This window comes from Nansenia antarctica, assembly GCF_963989245.1.
Source record: "Nansenia antarctica genome assembly, chromosome: 4".
In the NCBI taxonomy this organism is placed as follows: Eukaryota; Metazoa; Chordata; class Actinopteri; order Argentiniformes; family Microstomatidae; genus Nansenia; species Nansenia antarctica.
This window is the reverse complement of record NC_137689.1, coordinates 62,720,692-62,748,115: the sequence shown is the minus strand read 5'-3', so window position 1 is coordinate 62,748,115 and position 27,424 is coordinate 62,720,692. Positions and strand designations below refer to the sequence as shown.

General features: G+C 48.1%; 1 protein-coding gene across 1 annotated transcript in view; it reads right to left on the bottom strand.

Annotated features, from left to right (window-relative positions):
- Positions 1–4,789: 4,789 nt before the first annotated feature.
- The window catches only part of map3k1 (mitogen-activated protein kinase kinase kinase 1, E3 ubiquitin protein ligase), a gene marked incomplete at its 5' end in the record, with an annotated part of 41,618 nt that continues 18,983 nt past the window's right edge, over positions 4,790–27,424 (bottom strand). Inside the window, 19 exons of the mRNA XM_080530062.1 lie at positions 4,790–7,544; positions 7,812–7,943; positions 9,613–9,755; positions 9,884–10,015; positions 10,196–10,358; positions 10,622–10,774; positions 11,225–12,653; positions 13,366–13,555; positions 13,746–13,837; positions 14,039–14,166; positions 16,535–16,801; positions 17,036–17,240; positions 19,736–19,817; positions 21,126–21,250; positions 21,599–21,747; positions 22,174–22,290; positions 23,380–23,580; positions 23,960–24,178; positions 24,625–24,772. Of these exons, the coding sequence (XP_080386188.1) occupies positions 7,395–7,544; positions 7,812–7,943; positions 9,613–9,755; positions 9,884–10,015; positions 10,196–10,358; positions 10,622–10,774; positions 11,225–12,653; positions 13,366–13,555; positions 13,746–13,837; positions 14,039–14,166; positions 16,535–16,801; positions 17,036–17,240; positions 19,736–19,817; positions 21,126–21,250; positions 21,599–21,747; positions 22,174–22,290; positions 23,380–23,580; positions 23,960–24,178; positions 24,625–24,772 (4,225 nt within the window). The 3' untranslated portion in view covers positions 4,790–7,394. The remainder of the gene's footprint in view (positions 7,545–7,811; positions 7,944–9,612; positions 9,756–9,883; positions 10,016–10,195; positions 10,359–10,621; positions 10,775–11,224; positions 12,654–13,365; positions 13,556–13,745; positions 13,838–14,038; positions 14,167–16,534; positions 16,802–17,035; positions 17,241–19,735; positions 19,818–21,125; positions 21,251–21,598; positions 21,748–22,173; positions 22,291–23,379; positions 23,581–23,959; positions 24,179–24,624; positions 24,773–27,424) is intronic.

The window sequence follows — 27,424 nt, the reverse complement described above, 5'->3', positions numbered from 1 at the left end:
CCAGATGTAAGACAGCAATCTATTTATATATGATGACAGTTTACTGTACCTGTGGTCTACACCCTGCTTTGCAAGCGCCGGCTTCATGTCCAATCACAATTGCGATCCAAAGTTCTGAAGTTTGGCTTTCCCCACCCCTCTCAGCGCCCAGCCAATCAGTGGCCGAAGAGGAAAGACCATGCGGTGTAGCAGCCTGGGCGGTCCAATGGGGTGACAGAACGGTATATGGTGAGAGAGAAGCGACCAATAAGCGACGACTTGTGATTCCTGGCGAGGTAGTCAGGGGCTCTCGCGCGCGAATCCGCGAGGAAGCTGCGGAGCGTCGCCTTGACGACGGGAGGCCCGGTGGTATCGGAGGGGATCGACTTGTCGTGCTTTTGAACATGAACTTTCTTCTACTTTTTTCTTTTCTTTCTTTTCTTTCTTTTCTTTTTTTGCAAAGAGAAAAAACGTATCCAACCAGTCTTTTTCAACAAAAGAAAGAAAGATTATACTACACCATCTAGTTTCACCATGTAATTATGTAACTAACTTGCAAGCAACAGCAACAAAGCTGAAATGTTTTGTCTAGGAAAGTTTTGTTGTTGTTGAGTAAATGTATTGAATGTGCTTGTATGCAATGTGTGAATATGCCCTATTGTGTTGCTATTGTCTTTTGTCTTGTGTGTCCATGTGTGTTATATGGTGTGAATTGATGTTACACTCAAACCAAATCTAAACATAAAATCATTATTATTATTAATTAAAGTAAAACACATTTGCTATCTCTATCATACAGTATTCTCCTCTGAGTAATGTTTTTTGGAAAGAACCCACACAGATACCATACAATATACAGTAAAAGGTAGACAGATAGAAACAAAACCTAAGGGGAAACGGATTACATTTAGAGGGAAAGAGTATGATAATTTAATATGGAGATAGCTTATATGACGAAAAAAAGGATCATAGGGCCACGTCATACATGTATTGGCCTAGGAATCAGTCTTTTAGCCACCATACAAAAAACATTGAACTTTGGGCAGCTCTGCTTTACATCTGGTGACACCTAGTGGCATTAAGACAGCCTTGGTCAGCAGCACAGTAAACAACACCAGCCCTGCCTGTTACAGCCTAGAGCTGGGAATGAGAAAAACAACTGCATGAGGCGGATGTGGAGGTAGAAATCGGAGGATGGGCTCATTGTAAATGCATGAAATGGTATAAAAATAAGTTCCAGAAGAAACTTTGTGGGCTTGCAAAGTCTTATTTTGGTAGTAAAAAAAGTTGAAAGTTAGATATTATTGATTTATTATATTATTATATTATTTGCTGGTTAGTTGAAAGAAAGGTAGTCTTGAATGTCTTGCCTTCAAAGCTGTGATGGCATCATTTTGATGAGATCAATAAGATTGATTGTCATTGGGTCTCCTCATCAACAGCTTAAATATTGTGGTTTTTAGGGTGATATAAAAAGCCGAGGTCAGGGAAAAGCTCTCTCTTTCTTGGGTCCTGTTGTGATGTTATCATCATGCTGGGAGTAGCATTATTTTGAATGACCAGTGGTCATCTCTGTATCTCTCTCTCTAATAGGATGTAACATTTCTCTATGACTTATTCACCTTGTAATAGTTCTATAAGTATACAGTATTATTAAAGCCTAATTTGATTCATTGTATTTTACCTTTCAGCACAAACTCAACAATTCTTTGCACATAGTGGTTAATCAGTATGGGTTATACTGAGTGAAGTAGCAGTGACTTGTGAAAGGAAATTCTGATTCTTCCGCTCCTACGCTCCTACATCTTCTAAGCTATTCACACCAATCCAAATGTAAAATGTGCAGAGAGGTCTAATACACGTTGCTATCACTTTTGATACCTATTCAATATTTTAAACGTTACAAACTTGAAAGTGCACCTTTGAACATGTTACATGTTACATCTTGTAAGCTATTAAGATCATTTACATTACTGTAAAATGTGCCACAAGCTCAAATTAGTGTCTCTCATAAAAGTTTTTTGGCACTTATTATAACTTTATAAACTATTAAGCTTTGACACATTCATTAGTAAACACGGTAAAGCAAATTGCAGAATTGACCATTTATCAAAACTCGAAATCAGACCATTTGCTATACGCTATGTCCTGTGTCATAAACTGCAGAGTGTAAACATAACTGGAGACACTCTTCTCACTTCTGGACACAGGCCGGACTGGTGGAGACATGTAATTAGGTAACAGTCAGACTGTCTAGACTAGTCCCATCCTACGTGGACTGTTTCACCCCAAGATAAACAGTGTTTTCAATTTAAATATTTAAAGTTAATATTTATTAATTTACTTGTATTTTGTCCAACGGTTAGGTTTGACAGGTAAATACTACAGACCATAATTTACTGCCTTCTCCTAGTACAATCACCCTGAACTGACTGTGGATGTTTCACCCCAAGGTATGGACTGTGTGTGTGTGTGTGTGTGTGTGTGTGTGTGTGTGTGTGTGTGTGTGTGTGTGTGTGTGAAGTAACTCGTTGGTGACAGGTTTCTTACAGTCATGGCTTTGGCATGTTTTGATGCGTGTGTGTGTGTATGTGTGTGTGTGTGTGTGTGTGTGTGTGTGTGTGTGAAACTAAAACTGCTCATACTTATTGGTGGGCATGCTTCAGCAAGTCCAACTATTGTTATTGCTCATACATCTTGAGCAATACTTCTTCTCATATTTATCTATCTATACTCCCCTTTCTCATCTCCTATCTATTCATCTATTCAACCAACCAACCATAGTAGCACGTTTTACATAATGTCGCAAGGGCTTCACAACAAGAACAATACTAAACAATAAATACAATACAAACAATATGATCTAACACCAAACCATAGAACCCCAAAAAGCAAGTCAAGCAAAAAACGTACAAAATGTTTTACTTACCCTCTCTTATGTATTTATGTATTCCTCCTCTCTATCTATCTATCTATCTATCTATCTATCTATCTATCTATCTATCTATCTATCTATCTATCTGTCTATCTATCTATCTATCTATCTATCTATCTATCTATCTATCTATCTATCCATCCATCTATCTATCTGTCTATCTATCTATCGATCTTTCTCTCATTTATTTGTTTTTCCGTCTATCTAACTTTCTCTCATATTTCTATCTAATATATATATATCTAACCTTCTTTCATCTAATGAGGCAACCCTGCCTATCGACCGGAGACCGGGGCTTCAGCACCGCGGACAGCGCAGCAGGGCACCGCATCAAACAATTAGCGCAGAGTGAGCTCAGCTCGGGGCTGATCAGCTATGGAAGCGGCCGCACCCGTGCCTCTGGCTGAGGCAGCACATCAGAAGAGCTCCAGAGAGAAAGGGAGGGGGGGGGGACATGGCTAACGAAGTCTGAATGCAACTCTTCGCCACCGAGAACACGTGAGACGAGACAGGCGGACCCGCCGCCGTGGAGGAGCTGGAGGCAGGTGGAACAAGCGACGCCCACCGGCCGACCCCAACTGCTATACGCCCGGCTACCCCAGAGGGGGGAGGAACCTATTGGTGGATTAACACGGAGGGTGAGAGCCGACTAACGGCAACAAATGTTGGTACTATTAACTCCTTCTCTGCTGTCCTCCCCTGCTACCCCACCTAACCCCGAATAGGGCATCTTGTGGTTTTAGACTCCCATTCTTCTTTAAAGTTATTCCCCTGACCTATCCCTATCCTTCCCTTTATCAATACTTTATTAAGCAGTTGCTGCTAAAAGCCTACACTTGTGTCTGTGTCGTTCTCTAGGTTGGGTGTGTGTAAATTCCCCCGGTTGCCACACTGTATATCTATGATGCAATCAATTCCTCCATCCAACCAACAATTAATTTATCTATCCAGCCAATTAAACTATCTTTAACTTTATCTGCTACTAAAATAAGGTTCTCACTTTCTTTCAACATCCGAGCAAATGCATCTGCTGTATCCATCTTTCAAACCATGACCAAAATAAGACTTTGCAAGCCCACACAGTTTCTTCTGGAACTTGTTTTTCTAGTTTGAGTACTCATTCAGATACTGTACATCTGCACAAGAAGGTTTCTATTACAGCAGGAAGTCTCTTTAACTAAGAAAGTTAGGCAACAGTGTGGAGGCGTTATGACTGTAGGGATTCCTGTCATCTGCCACACCTTCAGTAGGACTTGCGTCATGTCAATAGACATGAAAGAGTCTAACTGGGTTAACTAGTCGGTTCAGCTTTATAGTAACACGTCTTAACTAGGCCCAATAGAACTAACTCTTCTACCACCTTTTTTCGCTGATTTATTGCCATGCAATCAACTTGTCAGTCAATTGTTGGAATCTAGGCACAAAGTCAGCCATATTCGGCACCCCTGGAGCAATTAGGTACATGCAGAATGTGATAGAACAAGAGATTCACAGCTTGAAAGTGCACCTGAAAAATCTGCAGGAATTGCGTGATGCAATCATGTACCAGAATCTCAAAGGAATGTTTCCAACATGTTGTGGAATCAATGCCACAAAGTATTTAAGCTGTTTTGAGAGCAAAGGGAGGCTCAACCCATTATTAGTATAGTGTTCCGAATAAAGTGCTCAGTGAGTGTACACATGAAAGCAAAATGACTTCCAACTTCCACTCATATACGTGTGTATACTGGTAGTCTACTGTAGATTAGGGTAGTATTTAAATAGCTCCTCATCTCCCTGTGATGATGAATGTAACAACCGTAGTGATGTTCTGAGGCACAATCTGGACAAAATGACAGGAGGAACAAGAAACTTTTTCCCAATTTTTCGTTTATTTACTATAAAGACAAACACCAAAATAATTCCAATTTATGCTATAAAATGCTTTGAATGGGGTAAAATTTTAATAATTAAAATATCTTGATATATTTTAACTTACAGGAAACAGCTTAAGCCAATTTATTATGTTTCTTAACCCAGAGATTTCATGAGTTTATTTGCACGATAAAGGTGCTAATTTCAGTTAGCCCTTAAGCCCTGGAAATCTTTGAAGAAGAGAAATCAAAAACAAATAGTCAAAAAAAAGAATATATATTTATATATATATTGAGAAAGTGAACTTTGGTAGAAGAGACTCTAGAGGATACCTGAGGTAGTAGAGACTGGAATAAAACAGCAATAGACGTTCTTTACAAAAAAAAAAAAAGTACCACCAAGTGACACAAAGAAACAGCATACAATTTTCACACAACAATTTCAGTCCAGCTCAGATCCAAAAAAGGACATAAGATTACATCACATCCGCATAAAATAAGAAAATAAAATACATAGAGACCAGCAAGCTGGATGAGAGACAACAGGTGGGTCAGAGGAGGATTCAGAAGGCATTGAGAGATTGGTAAGAATCATCAACATGACAAATTGAAGTAATACTGATTAACTTTTATGAATTTGACAGAAACTGATTTTTTCTTCCAGTATATAAAAAAAGACAAGAGTGCATAACTTTAAAGCTTTTAAAAAGACATCAAAAAGTAAGATAAGAATAACCCGAAGCAGGAACAAAAAACAAAACAAAAAAAAGGTATTTATGGAAAATAGCGTGGTATAAAAATACAGTCAAGTACAATAAATTTAGCTACCAAACTTCACATTTATTTACATTTAACTCTTCAAGCTTGATCAGCTTGTACTCCACATAAAGAAATAGGATTTCCATTAAATAGATTTAATTTTCTGTTTAAAAGGCCTTTTTAAATTGTCTCAACCCTCGCAATGATTTCAGTCAAGAGATTCCAAATATAAAAGTAGCAATTTAATGCCTCTAAAAAGGTTGAATTTGGAAAACATTCTTCATTGTTATTATCATCCTTTTACTTTCTTAACTGATTACAACCAGAACAACAACACTTGAAGAGTTATAGTTCATACACACTTTAGGAACATGCTTGCAAATTCTAATCAAATAAAGAGATGAGTTGATTAAAAAACATGTTAACATGCAGAAAAGTCTGCCATGAGTTCAGAAACATCCCTCCACCAAAAACGTTGTACAGCATTTATATCCCCAATGGAAAACAGAAGAGTCTTAGAAAACCTCAGATATATATGGATTCTTATAACATATATTCATAAAAATAGATCTCAGATCATCAGTTGAATTGTAGCATGATTTTCTACAAAGGAACAGCACCAAAAGAATGGCAGATCATTTATGAACATATAATAGCGGTTTTGAATGTAAAGGACAACAGCTTCACTTTGAGGGCTCATGATGAAATTATTAAAAAAATAACAAAAATATGCGCAATGCACATGGCTCAAAACGTAACAGTGAGAGTTAAAGGAGGCCAACAAGGTTGTTCTTATGGTGTGGCCTGACATCAAAACGTCTATACTCAACAAACGTCTCAATCTCTAAGGATAGCTTTGAAAAAGACAGTAACACCCAGAAAGCTAAGAAACTTATCCTTTATATATATATATATATATATATATAAATCATAACTTCATACACAGGATTTGTTTATCTTTTTAAAAATAAATCCCAGAAACAAAACATTTTGAGACAAATACCGGTATCATAAGCGTTCACATTCAGCGTTATGCTAGCCGAACTAGCAACGTTTTCTGTTAGATACGAGTATCACCGTTCCCTGAAACACTTAAGTGATCTTAATGATTATTCAACTAAGCTTGTATGGCCCAACAGTAAAATGCACATCTTAAAAGGCATCTTTGTAGAAACGTAGTATGCACAAAAATCAACCAATTACAACAGCGACCGTTCCATGAACTCGTTTCTTCTACACATAGGATATTATTCTAAAAACAAAACAAGATGGAGTCAGAAATCTATGACCAGACAGTGAAGCACAACAGTGATAAAAAAAAACATCTTTCTGCGTCGTCTTCCGTTGGCGGTTTTAAGGACCTTTTAGACTCACAATGGGTGAATAACGTGAAGAAACCTCTAAAAACCTGGCTACAATGCAAAATGGCTACCAAAGTGCTGAAGGAACCATTTTTGTCTGACCAGAGCAGAACGTTACAGGCTACAGTTTACCGACATGGCACTCCTAGAGGAAGAAGGCACCGTTTTCGTAGTAGAACTTTTGCGATTTGCTTTTTGCATTTTGTGCTAAGGTACAGCAGTTTGAGGCCATGGGTGGGGTGGGCGAGGTTAAGGGCCAGGTTACACCATCCGAAACCCTCTCTATGTGACTAGGAAAGGTCCCGGGAGGTGGGGAGAGGAGGGGGGTTTAGAGTAGGGTGGTTGGGAGAGGTGGGGGGGTAGGGGGGTTAGGGTTTACAGTAGGCTGGGAGAGGGGTTTGGGGGGGTTTAGGGTAGGCTGGCTGGGCCTTCAGTAGTACTTCCGTGCGGACACTTTTAGGGAGGGGCCGTGAGTCCGGGGGGGTCCGGTCGAGTAAGGGGGGGGGGCTACCAGTTGAGGCGGAAGACGGGGTGCTTGAGGAGCTCCCTGGAGGGGGGGCGGTCGGAGGGCTGCAGCTCCAGACAGCGCAGGGTGACGTCCCTCAGGCCTGGGGTCAGCTGGGGGGGGATGGAGGGAGCCGTGGTGGCGCTGGCAATCTGAGGGACAACCATGACCTTTTATACATTCATTCACTCACACCGTGTTCATGTTTAGCCATATGTAATGGGAGCAAACACCAACAGCATTGTCCTATTACTCCTATAAACCAGGGGAGGTTGGTGGAGGTAGAAATCGGAGGGCGGGATCATTGTAATGCATGGAATGGAATGCACCCATTTTTGATACCATTACAATTAGCCTGTCCTCCGATTTCTACCTCCACCAGCCTCCATGGGTACACACACGTGAAACAGTGAAGATACCTTGAAGATGAGGGCCAGGTGGTTGGAGTGTTTCTCAGCATTCCAGGGGGGCTTGGCGCAGGACATCTCGATGATGGCACAGCCCACGCTCCACACGTCACAGCTACGGCCGTACTGCTGCCCCCGCAGCACCTGAAACACACACACACACACACACACACACACACACACACACACACACACACACACAGTGTCAATGTCAGGAAGAGAGACGCACAAATTAAAGGCACGCACATCCAGCACACACACACAGATATGCACATAGCCGCACACACAATCATAATATAATATAGTGAATCCATAATATATATCCATCCATATAATAAAATTATGGATATCCATATATAATAATATAGTGAATTCAAAATTCGAGATTTGATAGCTGATATTTGAATCAGTACACTATGTTGAACAATTAATGACTGAACACAATGGAAGGGATGGAACATCATGCAAAGGCACATAATCCCAGTTCACCAAGAGAGGAGGAGACACTCATTTTTTTTTAAACTCACTCGCTTGCTTGACTGAATATTTATGGACATTTAATTTCAATCCCTGAACGGGTCAGACCTCTTTGCTGGCCTGTCATGATTTGAACTCCTTGAAGAGGTTGGGATGCCTATTGGAAAGATGCTTGGCTAAAGGTGACGTGTTGCTTCTATTGGCCTGCATGGCCTTGTCAACACCTTCCTCAAACAGGCTGTGTGATTTCAGTCGACTCGCTATCGTCACACAGCCACTATGCATGCAGAGCGCACGCCAGGTGAGAATTTAGACAAATTACACTTATAAGATTCAATTCTGCACTGCTTAAAGTAAATACGGCGGCATTTATGGTAAAATAAATAAATAAATAATAAATCTTATTATAGTAACCGTTTTTTCAAAAAGCAGTATATTTTGGTAAACCGGTACACTAACACACACGTTGCTGGAGTAAAGGCTTATACAATCCTCCACTTAAACCCATGAGTAAGATCAAACGCCTCCTTTGTGTTCAAGTTGTGAGAGAGAAGGCCTGGGATTGAATAGCCTCTGTGTGTGTGTGTGTGTGTGTGTGTGTGTGTGTGGGGGGGGGGGGTTCTGATAATGAACTGGGCTGCTGCGGGAGGGACAGGGTGCTGGAGGGGGGACGGGACAGCGTGGGTCGGCTAAAAGGGCCAGCTGAACTTCCTCCTAATTAAACAGGGTTGGGGACCACAATGACAACAAAACATCAAGGTGCAGGGCCCATTGTAGGAGCCCTCTCTAACGGGATTACAATTTCCTCTTCATTCAGAGTGACGGAGAAATCTAAATCCACTTTAGCCAGCTTTCAAAGAACACACGTGACTCTGAATACGCCACATAATGGCTGCTGGATTTCACCCGAAAAAAGCAGCTTTGTCCGAGGCTATTGACATTTAAATAGCTCCTCCGAAGTAAGAAAGGCAAGATTTGGCCTGGGAGTGAATTCAGGCCTTCGTCATGTGAGAAGGGACGAGGCAAGGCTAAATACACCACTAACACAACTTAAACACTGACTGTGGAAGGTTCTAGAAAACATGTGATTCCTTGGCAGAGTAACAACCTTTGGTTGTCTCCAGGAGAGAGTCTTTCATCCACAACAAGGCTGTTGTGGACACTTCAACACTCACAACAATGGCCTCCAGTCATAATACTCAAAATAAAACAAAAGGTTCTTTCTGTTCATCTCCCTCTGGTCCACCTCCCCCTGTCTCAGGGCGTATACCTCTGGTTCATCTCCCCCTGTCTCAGGGCCTCCCCCTGGTTCATCTCCCCCTGTCTTGGGGCCTACCTCGGGAGCCATGAAGGCGATGGTTCCTAGGAGCTGGCCCTGGAACTCTCCGGCCCCTGTGCCCTTGAAGGCCAGCCGGGCAGCAGCCCCGAAGTCAGCTATCCTCAGCCTCTGACCCGTGCTGTCGATCAGCAAGTTAGCGCCTGGGCAAGAGAGAGGAAGGAGAGGAGATGTTATTGTATGCAACGGGGGAGGTTGTGTGTCTGTGTGTGCGAGAGAGACACAGAGAGAAGGTGTGTGTGTGTGTATGTATGTGTGTGTGTGCGCTGACCTTTGATGTCTCTGTGTATGATCTGGTTCTCGTGCAGGTAGGACAGGCCTCTCAGCAGCTGCTCTGTGTAGTTGATGATGACAGCCTCTTTAAAGGCTCCATACTTGTTCAGGAGGTGGGACACACTGCCACCTGGGGATGGAGGGGGGGGGGGGGGGTGATTTAGTGTGATTGTTTTAGTGAGGAGAGTATTGTTAAACAAATCCAATAGTGACGACTATGGTTTTATAGAGATGATAGTAGACATTAAGGAAGTGATGTTGAATGAGTGGTAGAATTCCACATCCACAGATTGGATGAGTAACCCCCTACCTGCCATCCACTCCACCATCAGGTTGTAGTTGCTCTTCTCACAGGTGGCCCCCAGCATGCGGATGATGTTGGGATGGTAGAGGTGGCCCATCATCCGGATCTCCTCCCTCAACGCCTCCACCACCTCCTCCTGCTCCGACGACGTGTTCCGCACGTACGTCACCTAGGGGGTGGGGGGGGGTTGGATATGGTCACACTTGGTTACAGACTTGGTTACAGGGAGCGGGGCATTCTCTGGGGATACTAACTCATTCTCAAGGGATAATATTAATTGAAATAATTAAATAACCCCCATTCCTCCTCTCCTCCATCTGAACATGGAGGTAGGCCTTAGGGAACACACCACACCCGTACTACGTCACTAGGAGGCAGGCTGTGGCAGGCAGGGCTACGGGATGGGACTCAGGCTCCAGGGAGGGTCCTCACCTGTTTGACGGCCAGCAGGGTCCCGGTGCCCACGTCCTGGGCCTGGTAGCAGGAGGAGAAGGCCCCCAGGCCGATCTGCTGGCCCTTCAGCCACTCTGCCCCCTCCCTGTACGGCTGCTTCGCTTTGGTATGGCCAGGCAGGGTCTCTGGGGTCTGGGGAAGGGGAGGGGATACAATATATCAATACGCTATACATCACAGTGGTGCTGTTGGGGGTAGTAATCAGGACAGGCTCGACATAATGCATGGTAATGGAATGAGGAATTGTACCAAACGCGTGTGCATTACAATGACCCTGTCCTCCGATTTGTACCTCCACTGAGCTTTTCATAATATCCAATTGTTGAGTTCCACATGCCCTTTGTGTTGAAGGAAAAGGAACATGCATCAGCATGACTGTACACTTTGTCTATTGCCTCAATAACCGAGTTATGGGCTGGGATAACTAATGGAATGTTGATAATGTCGGTAATCAATAAAAAAATATGAAATACTTGTGTTTGGTATGACTGAACTGCTCTCTAAATCTAGTGATCGTCAATGTAGATGTCCTGCATTCATATAGACCTGGTACATTATTTAATTCCTGTTTCCTGCACTCACGTCTGCCTGGATGATTATGACATCCTCGTCCTTGTCCACCTGCAGCTGAGGGATGACGGGCAGCGCATCCTGCGACTCCGACATCGCCATGACCACCGCCAGCGCCTCCTCCTCCTCCGCCTCCATCTTCTCCTTGCACTTCTGGTGGTGGGTGACGTCCTCGCTGTAGGTCCCACCCCCACCGCCCAAGCCCCCGCCCTCACCCCCCCCAGGGCCCCCTCCCCTGTCAGCCTGCTCAGGTGACAACACTGCCACCTCTGACTGGAAGGTCACGGTGCTGTCGCCCCCCGCCACCGCCGGCATGGAAACTTCCAGAAGGTCCTCCATGGAGGAGTTGAGCTCTGCTGAGGCGTCCAGCCCCCGAAACTTCTCCTCCACGTGGGTGAAGCAGGTGTCCTCACTGGGGATGAGGGTGGTGGCACCCCCTATGGCTGGAGGGCCTTCTCCTGGGCTGGTGGTGCAGGTGGAAAGGTCACCCCCAGGGAGGTCTAGCTTCATGCCCCCGCGGGAGCCAGGGGTGTGGGGTGGGCGGCAGAGGGCCTTGGCCCCCTCGGAGCTGGGGGTGGGGGTGGGCCGGGAGGGCCTTGGTCTATGGATCTGGCTGGAGGGGAGGGGCCGTTGCTGGGTGAAGCCGGGGGAGGGGAGCTGCTTGTTTGGGTCCCTCATGGAGGAGCTCTTCTGGTTGGGAGGGAACCTGCGCTGGGTACCCGGGGAGGAGGAGGGGGTGGTGGAGGTCAGCTTGCCGGGGATGAAGCTCTGAGGACGCAACTTGGGGCTGCCCTCAGGGTGGGGGAGGGAGGGGGAGGGGAGGGTGGGTGCCTGGCTGGAGGAGGGAGAGTTCAGACACTGGCTGAGGGGTCTGTTCCGGGCCTGAACGGGGGGCTTCTGGTGCTCCACCGCCCCGCCACCACACACCCCTGCCGCGGCCGTGTGACACAGCCCGGAACACGTGGTCGAGATCGCCGCTAGCCGCTCGCTGATATCCTCCGGACACGCCCCGGCCTTCCCGCCGTAACCCCGGAAACCACCCTTCCCGGAGGTCAGCTGCACCGTGTGCGTGGGCGTGTTGCTCTCCGTCACGTTGGGGGAGTTGTGCGGTGCCGAGGGTTCCAGGAAGGCGGCGCTGGCCTGTTCCCGCACCTGGTCTCCGGCGCCCGCGGCCGCATGCTCCATGCTCTCCAGACCCAGGTTGATGGCGTCCAGGATGTCCATCTCCTCGGCGATGGCGAGCAGGCGGCGCCTCATGCGGGCGTAGTGGGTGGAGCTGGTCACGCTGAGCATGTCCAGGAGCTTGACGAACACATGCGGCACGCGGGCCACCATGCGGGCGGCAGACAGGAAGACGCGGCGAGACAGCTTCCCCACCATGGAGTGAGAGTTGTCGATGGACTGGAGGGCGAAGCTGAGCAGAGGCAACAGTTTCTGATACCTGGAGAAAAGAGGGGAAGGAGGAGAGGAGGGAGGGAGGGCAGGAGGAGGGAGGAGAGGAGAGAGGGAGAGACAGTAGGATTGGGTTACCACTATGCCTCTAAATGTTATGTCAATAATAGAAAACTCAACAATGTTGTCAATGCAACATCTAATAATACACCTTACAAACACAACAATCTTACTGTGTCAGGGCTAGGGCTACTATGTATAGCAAAGACTATAAAGACAAAGCTAAGAAGAAGACAAGACGATGAAGACAAGAATAAAAGGCCGGTTTATACTGCAAGCGTCAACCTCAGCAGTGTGTCTCTCACTGCCAAGCTGCATCTACTAGCCATATCTTGGAAGACTGAGTTTTGCCTGCAACGCGCGGCACATGAAAAAGCGCGAGACACACTTGAGGCGTGCATCTCGCGCGGGCTGTATGGCTGCTCTAACCTGTTAACATGGGCACCGAAATTATACACACGCACAGCGCTGCCGAGGTTGACGCTTGCGGTATAAACCGACCCTAAGATGAAGACAAGACCATGAGGTCAAAGTTGAACCTACAATATCACAACTGAGGGCTACTGCAGGTCTGCTACTAGTGTATGATATCATCACTAATCTTTCATGGTGTTGAGATCAAGGCTGTCAGACCAATACTCTGAGCTCCCCACTATCGGCTACACTGACATTCATCCCCCCCCCACCCCCCCGGTCTCTACCTCTCCCCCAGGTTGGTGGCGAGGTCCCCTCCCCCAGAGATGATGTGTGGGTAGAACTCAGCAGGGAACTCCAGCAGCAGCCTGTCAATCAGACAGAGCCGCCCCAGGAGGGCCTGCCAGTTGGTGGACTCCGTCTGGGGACCCAGGATGCAGTTCAGGACATAGTCCACCCCGCCGATGCCTATGGAGCCTGCAGAAGGACAAATACAGATGTGTCCTGATGAACTACAAAGTCAGGTGGAAAATATCATGTACTAAGGTGACCTTTTTACCCAATAAGATAACAATAAGGATTCTTGATTCTTCTAGGTGAAGTGTATTCACTGTATCACTGTATACCATATGCACTCTTGTGAGATGATGAGAATTATATTTCCTACCTGCTTTGAGGATCTCTCTGCCCACAGCCAGCTCTCCCACCTGTCCTTTACACAGCTCCAGCAGGGTGGACACGGACAGCTGACTGGTACGACTGGACACACAAAAGAGCACAGAAATAATCTTCAACAGTGGTCAGCTCATAGTGCACTGGCATGTCCTGCCCTCTGTTCACCACCGGGTGGCAGTAGCTACAAGCCAAGCAGACTGACTAGGAGGCCTCGGTGTTGCAGGTTACTTCCTGACTGAGTTTACGTGTGTGTGTGTGTGTGTACGTGCGCGTACGTGTGCGTACCTGTTGGCGTCAGCACATTTGACCAGGATGGTCTCGACCACGGGCCTGAGCAGCTGCTGTAGCCGCGAGCGCTCTGACAACGACTCCGAGTGGCAAGGTGTGTACACCAACATGGCCCGCAGGGTTTTCTACAGCAGGAGTAGAAACACACCTTTAAAACCCTTTACCTCCCAGGCACGTACACCCGCATGGCTGGGGGGAGGAAGACACAGGAGAGAACAGGGTTCTCACCAGGGGAGGCTGGTGGAGGCAGGCATCGTCCTCCCATTTCTACCTCCACCAGCCTCCCACCGGGGTTCCCCTTCACAGTTGGAAACGTCGGCATTGACATTTGATCATGAAAAAACGAAAAGGGTTAGAAAAACACAAAAAAAAAATGTGTGTGGGTGAATGATTGTGCAAAAACGCTGAAACCCTTGAAACAACACCACGCCTACAGACTGCATGCTCCTCTCTGCTCACTTATTAACAGTGTAGTCCCTGGCTCTGCTGTGTGCAGGAGGACATGGGCTGACGTGATAATGGTTCATTATCATTAGCAGGAGTGCTGGCCGAGCCCAGAGCAGAGGGAGGAGGAGGAGGAGGATCAGGTTACAGGGAGAAAACAGAGAGATATCCTCCTCCAGGTCAACATGTCCCACAGCCACAACTGCTGAGTCAGCCTTCACACTGGGCTGGGCTACTCTAAAGGACTGGGGACGTACACACACACACACACACACCAAAATAAATCCCTCCGCACCAGAATGAATGAGAAACACACCAACATAACCTAGTGCCCTGAGGGGTCAGTGTGTGTGTGTGTGTGTGTGTATGTGGAGGGGGGGTCAATTTGGGGGGAAGGAACTGCACTTTTGACACTAGAACGGATGACGTCTATTCTGGTCAGGTGATGTTGTTAGAGACGGGAGGGAGGGAGGGAGGGGAGACACAGGGTGCGAGAGATCAGGGTGAAAAGGTGGAAGGGGAGGAGAGAAGGGGGGGGGGGGGGGGGTTGTTGGGAGGGGCTCCCCCAGGAGAGGGTGGAGGTACTGGGCTATTCACGGTTCAGCCTGACCCTGACTCCCAGAGAGAGAGGGGGAGGAGGAAGGGCCAGGGGAATGGTGACTGATAGAGCATAGCACTAGAACTTTGCCCACACAGATAGACCCACAGATCAGAGTCCTCTCTCACTCTCTCCCCATTACTCTGTGTACCCTGGCCCACTCCACTCAGAAGAGACAGATCTAATCAACAAACAAGGCCTGCTCAAACAAACACACTTCAAACGAGACAGTCTACTCATGAAAAAAAACACAGCTAAAAACACGAGTCTAAAGTTCTCGGTTTGTTAAACGGCATTTCTAAGACACCATTAAACTCAATCTGCTCTTTTTCACTCCCACTATCACTGTTGGTATTTTTAGTCATCCCCTCTCCCCCTCCCTCCCCCCTCCTCCTCTCCCCCTACTTCTTTGTCTTGAACAGAAGAATACAAGAGCAACAATGAAGTCTAGTTGTCTAGTAGTGCCAAACATGCTGGAAAGCCCCCAGAGACAGAGAGAGAGAGAGAAAAAGAGAGAGAGAGAGAGAGAGAGAGAGAGAGAGAGAGAGAGAGAGAGAGAGAGAGAGAGAGAGAGAGAGAGAGTGTTTGTGCTAACTGCTGCTCTGCTCAGGCACAGCTTTTCCGTGGGGAAATGTCAAACTACCCAGAGATCTATGCAGTTTTACAAACAGCCACAGAGAACGATTGTTTCTCCGCAAGAGAGAGAAGAAGAAATAAATAGGTTATGCAGGAGTAGGGAAAAAGGAGAAGTGAAAAAAAGAGAAAGACCTTTTTTTCTGCTCACTCTGTCCACGGAGCTCCCTGCTGCGTTTCAAACTTCCTGTTTCTAAATGGACTTTAAGACCGTCAGCCCCACAGGGAGGCACTCTGACATTGTTGCTGGAATTGAACTTTAGCCCAGCTCACAGATCAGCAGATCAATATTAGAAGGGAGTATAAAGGGAGGCTGGTGGAGGTAGAAAAATCTGAGGACGGGCTCATTGTAATGCATGGAACGGAATGAGGAATGTCATCAAACGGATGTGTGTTTGATACCATTCCTCATTCTGTTCATGCTTTACTATGAGCCCTCCTCTGATTCCGACCTCCGCCGACCTCCACTGGAAAGGAGAGGTGTCAAAGGGTGAGACCAGAGCAGAGCATCTGGCAAGGCCTGACTAATCAATGGCCGAACACTAGAATGGAGGAGTGTAGAGGACTTCAGAGTACACTGTACCATCTCTACTGTCTCAGCTTTCACCCTCCTTAGGGTAAAGTAGGAGACATAGGGCAATTCAAGTACTCTGTTAGTGTTGTTGACCATCCCAACACCACGTGTGTGTGTGTGTGTGTGTATGACATACACATTGTATGTATGTATGTATGTATTCAGACTCACCAGTGCAGCCATATTGTATGTGTGTGTGTGTGTGTGTGTGTGTGTGTGTGTGTGTGTGTGTGTTCAGACTCACCAGCGCGGCCACGTAGACCTTGTAGACAGGGTCGGCACACACCATGGAGAGGATGCTGCAGCACGACTCCACCACCACGTCACCAGACACCTCGCCGCCCCCGGCCCCGGCCCCGCCCGCCGCCCCCTGACCCGCCCCGGGGCACGAGCGCTCCCCATTGGCCAGGAGCAGCGCCCCGCTGACGTCATGTGAAAGCCTCCGCAGCGCCATCTCCCGGATGTTCCAGTTCCTGGAGAACAGGCAGCCAACCAGCTCCAAGCCAAACACCTGGGGGGGCGGGGCCACAGAGGAGGAGGAGTCAGGTACAGCAGACATGAGTGTCGATACATGGTTGATTGATTGTGTGAATCAATTAATGGAGTTTGTCTTTCTGTGTGTTTTTCTGGAGTTTGACACCTAGTAGACACCTAATGTGAATATGGGATTATCATTTCTTCTTTTCTTTTTTTACACATCAAACCTCCCCCTGTCTCCCCTGCCCCCCCCCTGTTCCCCCCTCACCTTGATCCAGGGCTCTGCCATGTCTTTGTAGGTCTGGGGGATCTGCTGCACGCCGTACTGGGGGAGGGTGAAGTCTCCGTCCTGGGAGGAGGAGGAGGCACGGGACCCCCCCTCACTGGGGGACGACCAGGATGATGTCACCTGGGGCTGGGGGCGGCCCCCCGCCGACACTGCCACCGCCTCCATGGAGACAGAGGGGTCATGGCTGTGCGCACGCGCACACACACACACACACACACACACAACACACAACACACACACACACACACACACACACACACACACACACAACACACACACACAACACACACACACACACACACGAGATTAGAACACTGCGTTGAATTGACTTGTTGTCTTCACAGAGAGTGTGGGAGAGGACACGGGTGTGTGTCATGAATTGGGTCTGCTAGTAGTGTTGCTCAGTGTTTGAGGGAAGAAGTCCTCCCAATGTTCACCAGATGGTCATCTGGAGGGAAGCGCATCAACAGCCTGCTTTGCCCGTCTCCCTACGTAGATGCCAAGTATGAAAGTGGCAGGACAGGAAGTGTCCTCCTAGCTAATCCCTCTGTCAGCTCTGCCTCTCTGCTGATTGGCAGAGGGGTCAGGTGACATCGCTGGTGATTACCATAATTACACTTTTCACATTTTTCCAGCGAAAAACAAGAGGGTACAGTTTCATGCTAGGGGGGGAGGGGGTCTGTAACTGTATGTCTCTGACTGGGGTTCATGTTGTGAGGGGGGCGGGGCGGGGGGGGGCTGCTATCATTTCAGTCCTGGGCAGACACACAAAACAAGCCCTGGTGCCTCTCTGTCTAGCGCACCTGACCGCGTGGAGGGATCTAGCTCACAACACACACACACACACACACACACACACACACTCACACTCACACTCTCTCTCTCTCTCTCTCTCACACTGACACACAATAGACCCTCGGTACGCTGTGGTGAACGCATATGTGCCTCAACCTAAAGCGGTTGTTCAACTATCAGCAGGATGGGGGTCAAGCATTAGGCCTTGCTCAACCACAACCTCAACCGGAACCGTGTCCTTCATAACATCAGGACCTCCAGTGGGTTAGGGTTAGTCGTGTGTGTGTGAGCCTTGTCTGTCTCCTCTGGCTGTCCTAGTCTCTGGGGGGAGGGGGAGGGGTCAAACTGAACCATGTTGACCCTGCCATTCTCCATGCACCACCCCGGGATAAGCTGCTGGGTCCTAGTAGGCCTGGCGAGAGGATGGCTATGGTGCTGCTGGAGGAGTTAGCCTAGCATACAGCCAACATGCTCCATCAGTTTACTCAGCCGAGGCACTGTCCTACCACCGTGCCATCGAGTGTGTTAGATACTCAAGACACTGTTGGAGGAAACTGGCTGTGGTGCGGTGGGAGGGAGTTAGCCCTGTGAAGGTTAGCCTAGCCTAGCTTAGCCTAGCCTACTGTACCACAGGCTTAGACAATGCCCTCAATACAGGAAGCATATTGAAAAACTGCCCATTGTTTGACATGAGAATGTACACTTCTCCCTGGGCTACCATCGATCTGTCATGCAACAAAACCATTACAGGTTTCAGCGTATTTCCCAAGTGTTTCCCTGTGGATTTCTCAGAAGCACTGTGTGTGTGTGATGTGTGTGTGTGTGTGTGTGAGATGTGTGTGTGTGACCCAGCTGTTGAATGTTGGACTCGTACAGTAGCAGGTGGTTTCCTTCTCCCAGTCAGAGATGGGGCAGCAGCAGCAGTTTCCCCCCCCGACTTTCACACAACAACATTACTACACCCACACCCACACACACACATTACAGCTGCTGTAGAGTCAGATCCCCCCCCCCCCCAAGCATCTTCCCAGGAACCTCTGTTCGGTACTCCCTAGACACGCCCTGATGCAACTGAGGCTCAGCAGTAGTGGAGGCCTGAAGCATTGGACAGAAGAACAGCACTAGTATCTCCACCATGTCCTCTGACAGGCTGGGAGGACTTACTTATTGAGTACTAACTTATTGAGTAATAGTAGCTAGGGAGTAGGGGCTAGTGTCTAGGGAGTAGGGGTCAGTGTCTAGGGAGTAGGGGATAGCGTCTAGGGAGTAGGGGTCAGTGTCTAGGGAGTAGGGGCTAGTGTCTAGGGAGTAGGGGCTAGTGTCTAGGGAGTAGGGGCTAGTGTCTAGGGAGTAGGGGCTAGTGTCTAGGGAGTAGGGGCTAGTGTCTAGGGAGTAAGGGATAGTGTCTAGGGAGTAGGGGCTAGTGTCTAGGGAGTAAGGGATAGTGTCTAGGGAGTAGGGGCTAGTGTCTAGGGAGTAGGGGCTAGTGTCTAGGGAGTAGGGGCTAGTGTCTAGGGAGTAGGGGCTAGGATTTAGTGTCTAGGGAGTAGGGGATAGGGTTTAGTGTCTAGGAGTAGGAGCTAATGTCTAGGGAGTAGCGGCTAGTGTCTAGGGAGTAGGGGATAGCGTCTAGGGAGTAGGGGATAGCGTCTAGGGAGTAGGGGATAGCGTCTAGGGAGTAGGGGATAGCGTCTAGGGAGTAGGGGATAGCGTCTAGGGAGTAGGGGCTAGTGTCTAGGGAGTAGGGGTTAGTGTCTAGGGAGTAATGAGTAGGGAGTAGGTTTTATGGGATAGGCTTTAGGGTGTAGGGGTTGTTTTGGGAGTGTGTGTGTGTGTGTGTGGGCCATTGTTGTTACCCCCATAGCGCGGCAGTGTGGTCATTACCTGTAGAAGTCATGTGACTTCCACTTGGCCCTGCACAGAGGACAGATCAGCGTCTCCTGGTTCCTCCGGCATTCCTCCGCCCCTGAGGATACACACACACACACCATTAACCCTCTCTCCACACACATACCATTAACCCTCTACATGCGCGTGCGCACACACACACACACACACACACACACACACACACACACACACACACACACACCACAGACAGACAGACAGGCACCATTAACCCTCTCTCTCCACAGACAGGCAGGCACCATTAACCCTCTCTCCACACACAAACACACACACACACACACACACACACACACGACACAGATACCATTAACCCTCTCTCCACAAACAGAGTGTGTCTCTGTCTCACCTAGTGGAAAATGCCTTCTGACTGGCTGTCAGAGGAGATTGATGCTCTGATACGCTCAGTATGAACGTATCAGACTTCCACTGTGTGTGTGTGTGTGTGTGTGTGTGTGTGTGTGTGTGTGTGTGTGAGTGCTGCAGGGCCTATGGGACAGGGTCTGAGCAGGGTGGCGTGTGTGTCATGGTGGTGTGGTCGCTTAGCCAGGCTCGGTGGACTGGAAAAGCCTTCATGGATGACTGCAGCATTAAAGTCGTCTGACACTCAGTGACATGCACGCACGTGCACGTGCACACGCACACGCACACACACACACACACACACACACACACACACACACACTCGCACACACACACACTCTCTCTCACTCTCTCTCTCTCTCGATGCTGGGCCGGGTGGGAGGGGGATATCGGATGTTCTGGCCACGCGTTACACAACCACTAATTCTTATTTCTATTTCCCCTTCAGCGCCAGCTGCGTTGCAGACAGAGTACAGTTTGATGAGGTGTGATGTTCTGATGGATGTATTTTGAGACAGAGCTGACACCGAAAAGGAAAATATAAACACAAGGCTGGAAGACGCTGTGGGGAGGAACCGAAACTGTTCTAGAAGTTTCACTTCCACCAGAGCGCTTCCCTGACCGTTAGAGACCTGAGACGGGGGGGGGGGGCATTAGCATACAGACGTCATGGTAGTGGGTCAACGTAGAATGATAACATAACATAACATATAAATAAGTGACGTATCTATGGGGAATTAACTAATGTACATGATCTGAGCCCAAGCCCTTCCACTGTGTACTCTGGGTTGCAGCATGGAGTACTTGACTGTAGTGTGTACACTTCTGTAGTGTGTACTATGTCAGCGTCTTTGAGCCCCAGAAAAGCGCTATATAAATACAATGAATTATTATTATTATTATTATTATTACTATTATTATGTAGTGTGTACTCTACTGCAGTGTGTACTATATTGTAGTGTGTACTATACTATGGAGTGTGTGCTATACTGTATACTATACTTACAGATGGACATGCAGTGGTGGTGTAGCTTGTTCCTGCAGCCCTCCTCACACACAGTCAGACTCTCCTCGTCCAGCATGTCCAACAGACAGATGGGACACATCTGCTCCTCCTCATCCTTCAGACTACTGGGGGGGCGGGGGGGGGACAAGGACAGAGTTTCAGCAAGTCGGGTCTCCAAATGAGTGTAGAGTCCTACCTCCCTTTTGTTGGTGGAAGTACTATGGACTGGACTACTGGTCATAAAAGCGCTGATTATTTGTGTGTATGCGAGTGTCTTCAGGAGTCAGCTAGTAATACTGACATTTGGCAGTCTTGGCTGTGTGCATTATCTGACAAGACAAAAGCCAAGCAGCTTGCCAGATATTGCGCTGTGTATGCTTTACTGTGAACCCAAATGGAGTATATTGAAATAAGTGTGTGTGTGTGTGTGTGTGTGTGTGTGTGTGTGTGTGTGTGTGCATAGGGCAGCCTACCTGCTCTCGTTGCTGGAGGTGGAGGCGCTGGCCGTGCATGCCGTGTGAGAGTTGGACATGCGAGACACAAACTTCTGGATGGTGTTCCGGGAAGGAGCCTTGATCCGCGAGCTGCGTCTGTTGTGGTACTTCTGGAACAAACTCTCCACCTGGACCACACGACACAGCCAGACGACAGCTAGCTTAGCCGCTAAGGTCTACACCCCAGTACATGACATGCAATGCAATGCAACTCTCTCACAGTCAACTTCCTCTAAAAGGGGCATACTTTAGCCCCGGGAGAACTGTAAACACTCACTCAGAGTCAGATGGGAAGATCAACATACACATTTTGAACAGTTAAAAGGGCAAAGTGGTTGGTTGGTTGTTGTTTAGAGGTTAGTGGGCATTTGGTTGGTGTGCAAAAGAGTGTATAGTAGTGTATGGTTGTGAAGAGGTTAGATCTGGTCCTGGGGACATTAGAGGGCACGGGGGTTTGGTTGTGGGTTGTGGGGAGGTTAGAGGGCCAGACGGTTGCTAACTGGTTGGAGCTGGTTCTGGGAACATCAGAGGTTGGTCTGTGGCGACATCATTACCTCAAAGTTCTTCAGTGTTTTCCTCCAGATCAGGGGGTCCGGGGGCTCCAGCTGGAAAACCCGAAGCATGACGAACAGGACGTGGATACAGAACGCTCCCCGACCACAGCTACACGTCTACAGAGAAGAGGATAGGTTAGATACACACACACACACACAAAAGGACCGTATCCCACACTGGTTCACTCACACACACACACAAAAGCACAGTATCCCACACTGGTTCACACACACACACACACACACACACACACACACAGAGACACACAGAGAGACACACAGAGAGAGACACACAGAGAGACACACAGAGAGACACAGAGAGACACACAGAGAGAGACACAGAGAGACACACAGAGAGAGACACAGAGAGACACACAGAGAGAGACACAGAGAGACACAGAGAGACACAGAGAGAGACACACAGACAGACACACAGACACACAGACACACACACACACACACACACACACACACACACACACACACACACACACACACACACACAGGGGGTGCAAATTCAGTGATTTAAAATGCTTCACTAAGAGGCAGAGTCCCATCCATCGCCAGTCCAGCTCAGTGGGAAATAGCTGAGTCAACACATCCAGCCAGAAAATGTACAAGAGAAGCAAATTCTTGGGACTTGAGGTTCTTTAAATCTATTCCAGTAAATGCTCTTGAGTTAGAGCTGGGGTCCTGGCAGCCAAGCCCAACTTCAGTCTAGCCTGCCAGTCACAATATCACCAGCTTGCATCAGCTCAATCACACTGACACTGAAGCAGTGTTTCCCACAGGATTTTGTGAGACTGTGGCGGGTGGACCACGTATATAAAATTTTTAAAAATCCAATATTTTTTTGGAAAAATGCGCAAAGAAAAGAACTAAATATATATATACACACACGTATAGCTCACCAAACTATTTTTTAAAGTACATACATTTTTCGCATTGAAAGACATTTGGTAGCCTAAAAGTTAATAGTTAACTATTATTTCCCCATGTCTGCCACTTTTTCAGAAAGGAGCATGTGGTGTCAACCCTCTCGTAGTAGCTCTCATGGTAAAAAAAAAGGTTGGAGACCCCTGCCCTAGACACTAGACACACTAGATCGGAGTGGTTTGGATAAGTGTTGTAGTCAATGGAGTGACCGTGATCCATTTTGGGAATGAGGTATGAGCATTTATTATCAGTAGAAGCATTACTTCCTACCTGTGGACCAATGAACACCCGGTATTTGTTGTCAGGGCTGTCTCCTCCAATCAGGAAGGAGTTGGGTCCTATCTGCTGTAGCAGGTAGAGGCGGGCCCTCATGACCTTGTTGACACGGCGACCAGTCTCCTCTGGGCTGTAGGGGGAGAAGCCATCTGGGGAGGGGGCGCGCCGAGGGGGAGTCACCCTGCCGCTCTGGAACTACACAACAACAACAACACTCCATCAGTATCATATCAAACTGAAACTCACAACATCCCATTAGCATCATATCAAACATAACATCATAACCTGCCGTTCTCTCAAACTACACAACAACATTGTTATATCAGCTGCATCTGGGATTCCTTAAAACTACGTAAGGATGTTCATCCAAGAGAGGGGAGGGAATCATTATTAAACCGAAATACATTCCAAAGACAGGTTTAAAGTGTATTTACAAATGGATGCAGCTGGACAAACACTAAGATACACTTAGGGATGATCATTAAATAAAGAGGTAGGCTCAAAGCAACGCCGAGAGTGTCATATGATAGGTGTGCCTTGAATGGCTGTGTTGCGAAAGGGGAGGAACACCCACCGGGACAGGCGACGCCCTCTTCCTGCGGACGCCGGGGGACTCTGGCTTGGCCCCGGTCCTGCCTGACGAAGAGGAGGAGGAAGAGGAAGGTCCAGCGGAGGGGGAGGGGCTGCGGCGACCCCTGCTCTGAGAGGAGGTTGATTGGCTGTCGGAGCTGACCTCAGACCCCTGCCGGCCCGCCTCACTGCCGTCTGGTCTCAGGGGGATGGGAAACACCACCTGAGGGGGCGGGGCACACAATGGGGTTGAGGGACAAACTACAGGACAGAGTCTGTGTGTGTGTGTGTGTGTGTGTGTGTGTATGTGTGTGTGTGTGTGTGTTTGAACTCCATGTGTAACATGTTTACCAGAGTGTTGTGACAGACTGTTTATGTTTGTGTTATGGTGTGGCCATATGTGGATATGTTTACATGCGTACACATTAACAGAGACACATACTATACTTACACATGTACAAGTGTACAGTATGTGTCTCTGTGTGTGTGTGTGTGTGTGTGTGTGTGTGCGCGAGCGTGCATGTATTCCTGCACCTGTGCGTGCACATGCCTGTGTGTGTGTGTGTGTGTGTGTGTGTGTATACATGCCTGCGCCTGTGAGTGTGTGTGTGTGTGTGTGTGGGTGTGTGTGGGTGTGTGTGTGTGTGTGTGTGTGTGTGCGTCTCCTACCACAGGGCCTCTCCTGCTCCTCCTCTCCAGCCACTCGTGTTTCCAGGTGGGCATGCAGGTGGCCTTCAGCTTCTCTCTGATCATCCTCTCCTCCGGCCGGTCCTCCATCTTCAGACCCCGCAGGGTTTCCTTGGTCTCCATGTCACGACTGGGGGGCAGAGGTCAGACAGAGAGGTCAGAGGTCAGACACAGAGAGGTCAGAGGTCAGACACAGAGAGGTCAGGGGTCAGACACAAAGAGGTCAGGGGTCAGACACAGAGAGGTCAGATGTCAGAGGTCAGACACAGAGAGGTCAGACAGAGAGGTTAGGTCAGACATAGAGAGGTCAGGTCAGACACAGAGAGGTCAGGTCAGACACAGAGGTCAGATACAGAGATGCTCAGATACAGAGGGGCAGAGAGGTCACAGCGGAGAGTACGCATCTTAGCACACAACGCTCCAATGAGGACCTCTCTGAAATATCACATCACCAGCAATAACTACTACCGTACGTTTATGAGATGATCACATTATACCGCGTCAAAGGAAGATTGCCTGATCTCAAATCATGATTGAGGAATGCATCCATCACAATGAATCACTCCATCCCTCTCTATTGACATATGAACGTACTGTTCTGGGAAATCCAAACCATTGCCGGCTATAAAAGTTCACGACCGAAGCGTCTCCCTGGGAAACCACTAAACAGCTGCCTGAGAACAGTGTTTTTCCAGAACATACACACAAGCACCTCACCATTCAACACTCAGAAGAGGAGAGAGTTTCCTGAAAGCGTCTTAGCACTCATATCATGTTCAGGCCAGTGATAAATACAGAGTACTTATGACCTATAAAGTCTATCCATATATATTATACTTCCCTATATAGCCCCAGAGCAGAGTACTAGAGCAAGGGGAGGTGTGGGGGGGGTAAATTCTAGTATCCCCCCCCGTGCACTAACCCCTCTGTGTTTAAGGCTGCCCCAGTGCTTCCTCCCACCAGAGGATGTTGTGATAAGGAGACAGAGCCGTCTGAGCTCGTTAAGAGTCACAGTTCATCATCCTAACCAGAGCTGACAGGCCTGCCCCCTGCCCTGCACCGAGCTGTCCACACCATCACTCCGTCAATACCCAGGAACACCCAAACACTTCTACAAAACGACATACTTCACTCTACCTTTAAAACAACAACGTGTCCTAGAAACAACCCAATCAAATACCAGGTCAGGATAGAATTCTGCCTTTAAAACAGTGCAGGTCACTGCAGTCTACCTGTTCCTGCTCTGGCAACACAGGGGACCTGCTTTCAGGGCCAAACATTTAAACTGCAACTCTGCCTTTAACCTTATTATCCATTACTACATTACATAAATTAGATGTTTTTACTTTGGCGCATTGGCTTTGCCATGGTGACAAACAAACATACAAGACCCTGGTCTGGTCAGTCCGTCCATTCCTCTACTACAACAACAACGTTGGGGTCTTCTCTCATTGGCTTGGCTATGGGGGTGGGGCTGGTCAACAGTGCATGAAGCTTGCTGACTGTTATCCTACCCGGTATGACCCATTTTCACATGTTTGAGTGGAGATGCTGATAGTGGACTTTCTGATAGTGGAGATTCTGATGCCGTCACATGAACCACAGAAGAGTGACAGAACACGAAGCACTACAAAGGACAAACAGTAAGCACTAAGCAGCACTGAATATGAATATACTCAATAACCACAGAATGTCCTAGAGGCAGAAATCCCACATCTAGCCTCACCATCATACAGAAACACACCAGGCCTGAACTTCACACGCTCTGCCTACTGTTATCTTACAGTCATCGGGGTGAGAGAGATTAACATCTGAGCTTTAATCTCATTAAGACCATTATATCAGCCTTTCCTGCTAGAGGGGAAATCTCTCCACTGGATCCCATGATGGTGGTGGTGGAGGTGATGATGATGATGATGATGGTGGTGGTGGTGGTGGCAGTAACGGAGGTGACTGGGGTGGTGGTGGTGGGGCCCTCAACCTAACAAGGGAGAGAAAGACCCCACCAGGCCCATCAAGATAGCTCCTGAATAGAGACCCACCCCACCAAGATGGCCCCTCTCCTGAATAGAGACCCACCCCACCAAGATGGCTCCTCTCCTGAATAGAGACCCACCGCACCAAGATGGCTCCTCTCCTGAATAGAGACCCAATCCACCAAGATGGCTCCTCTCCTGAATAGAGACCCACCCCACCAAGATGGCTCCTCTCCTGAACAGAGACCCACCCCGCCAAGATGGCTCCTCTCCTGAATAGAGACCCACCCCACCAAGATGGCTCCTCTCCTGAATAGAGACCCACCTCAGCAGCCCTGCCTGTCCCATGTACCACAGCACGATCAGTCATCTTTAATTGGACCTCTGATCAATAGCTCTCCCCTCCGGCCTTTTCCCTTGGTCGGTAGAACAGAACAAACGATTGGGGCAGAACACCACTGCGGCTCGGCGAGCGAACCAGCGACTGAACCGACGATAGGCAGTCAGAACAAAAACAAGCAGCGAGGGACAGGAAGAGAGAGACTTCCTGCTCTCTGTGCAGAGACGTTTGAAGCGGAATGAAGATGTAGCAACAAGGAAGTGGCCTGGCGTCAAGTCAACGTCAGAGGGCCAATGTTGATGTGGAGCGGAGTTGATAGTATTTATAGTTGTATAGGCCTTGTTGGGGAAGGTATCCGTGTGTGTGTGTGTGTGTGTGTGTGGGTAAGGGTGCAGACTTGGATACTGTATGTATCGGCTGAGAGCTGGACCCCCCGACTCAGGGGAGGCTAGCGGAGGTAGAAATC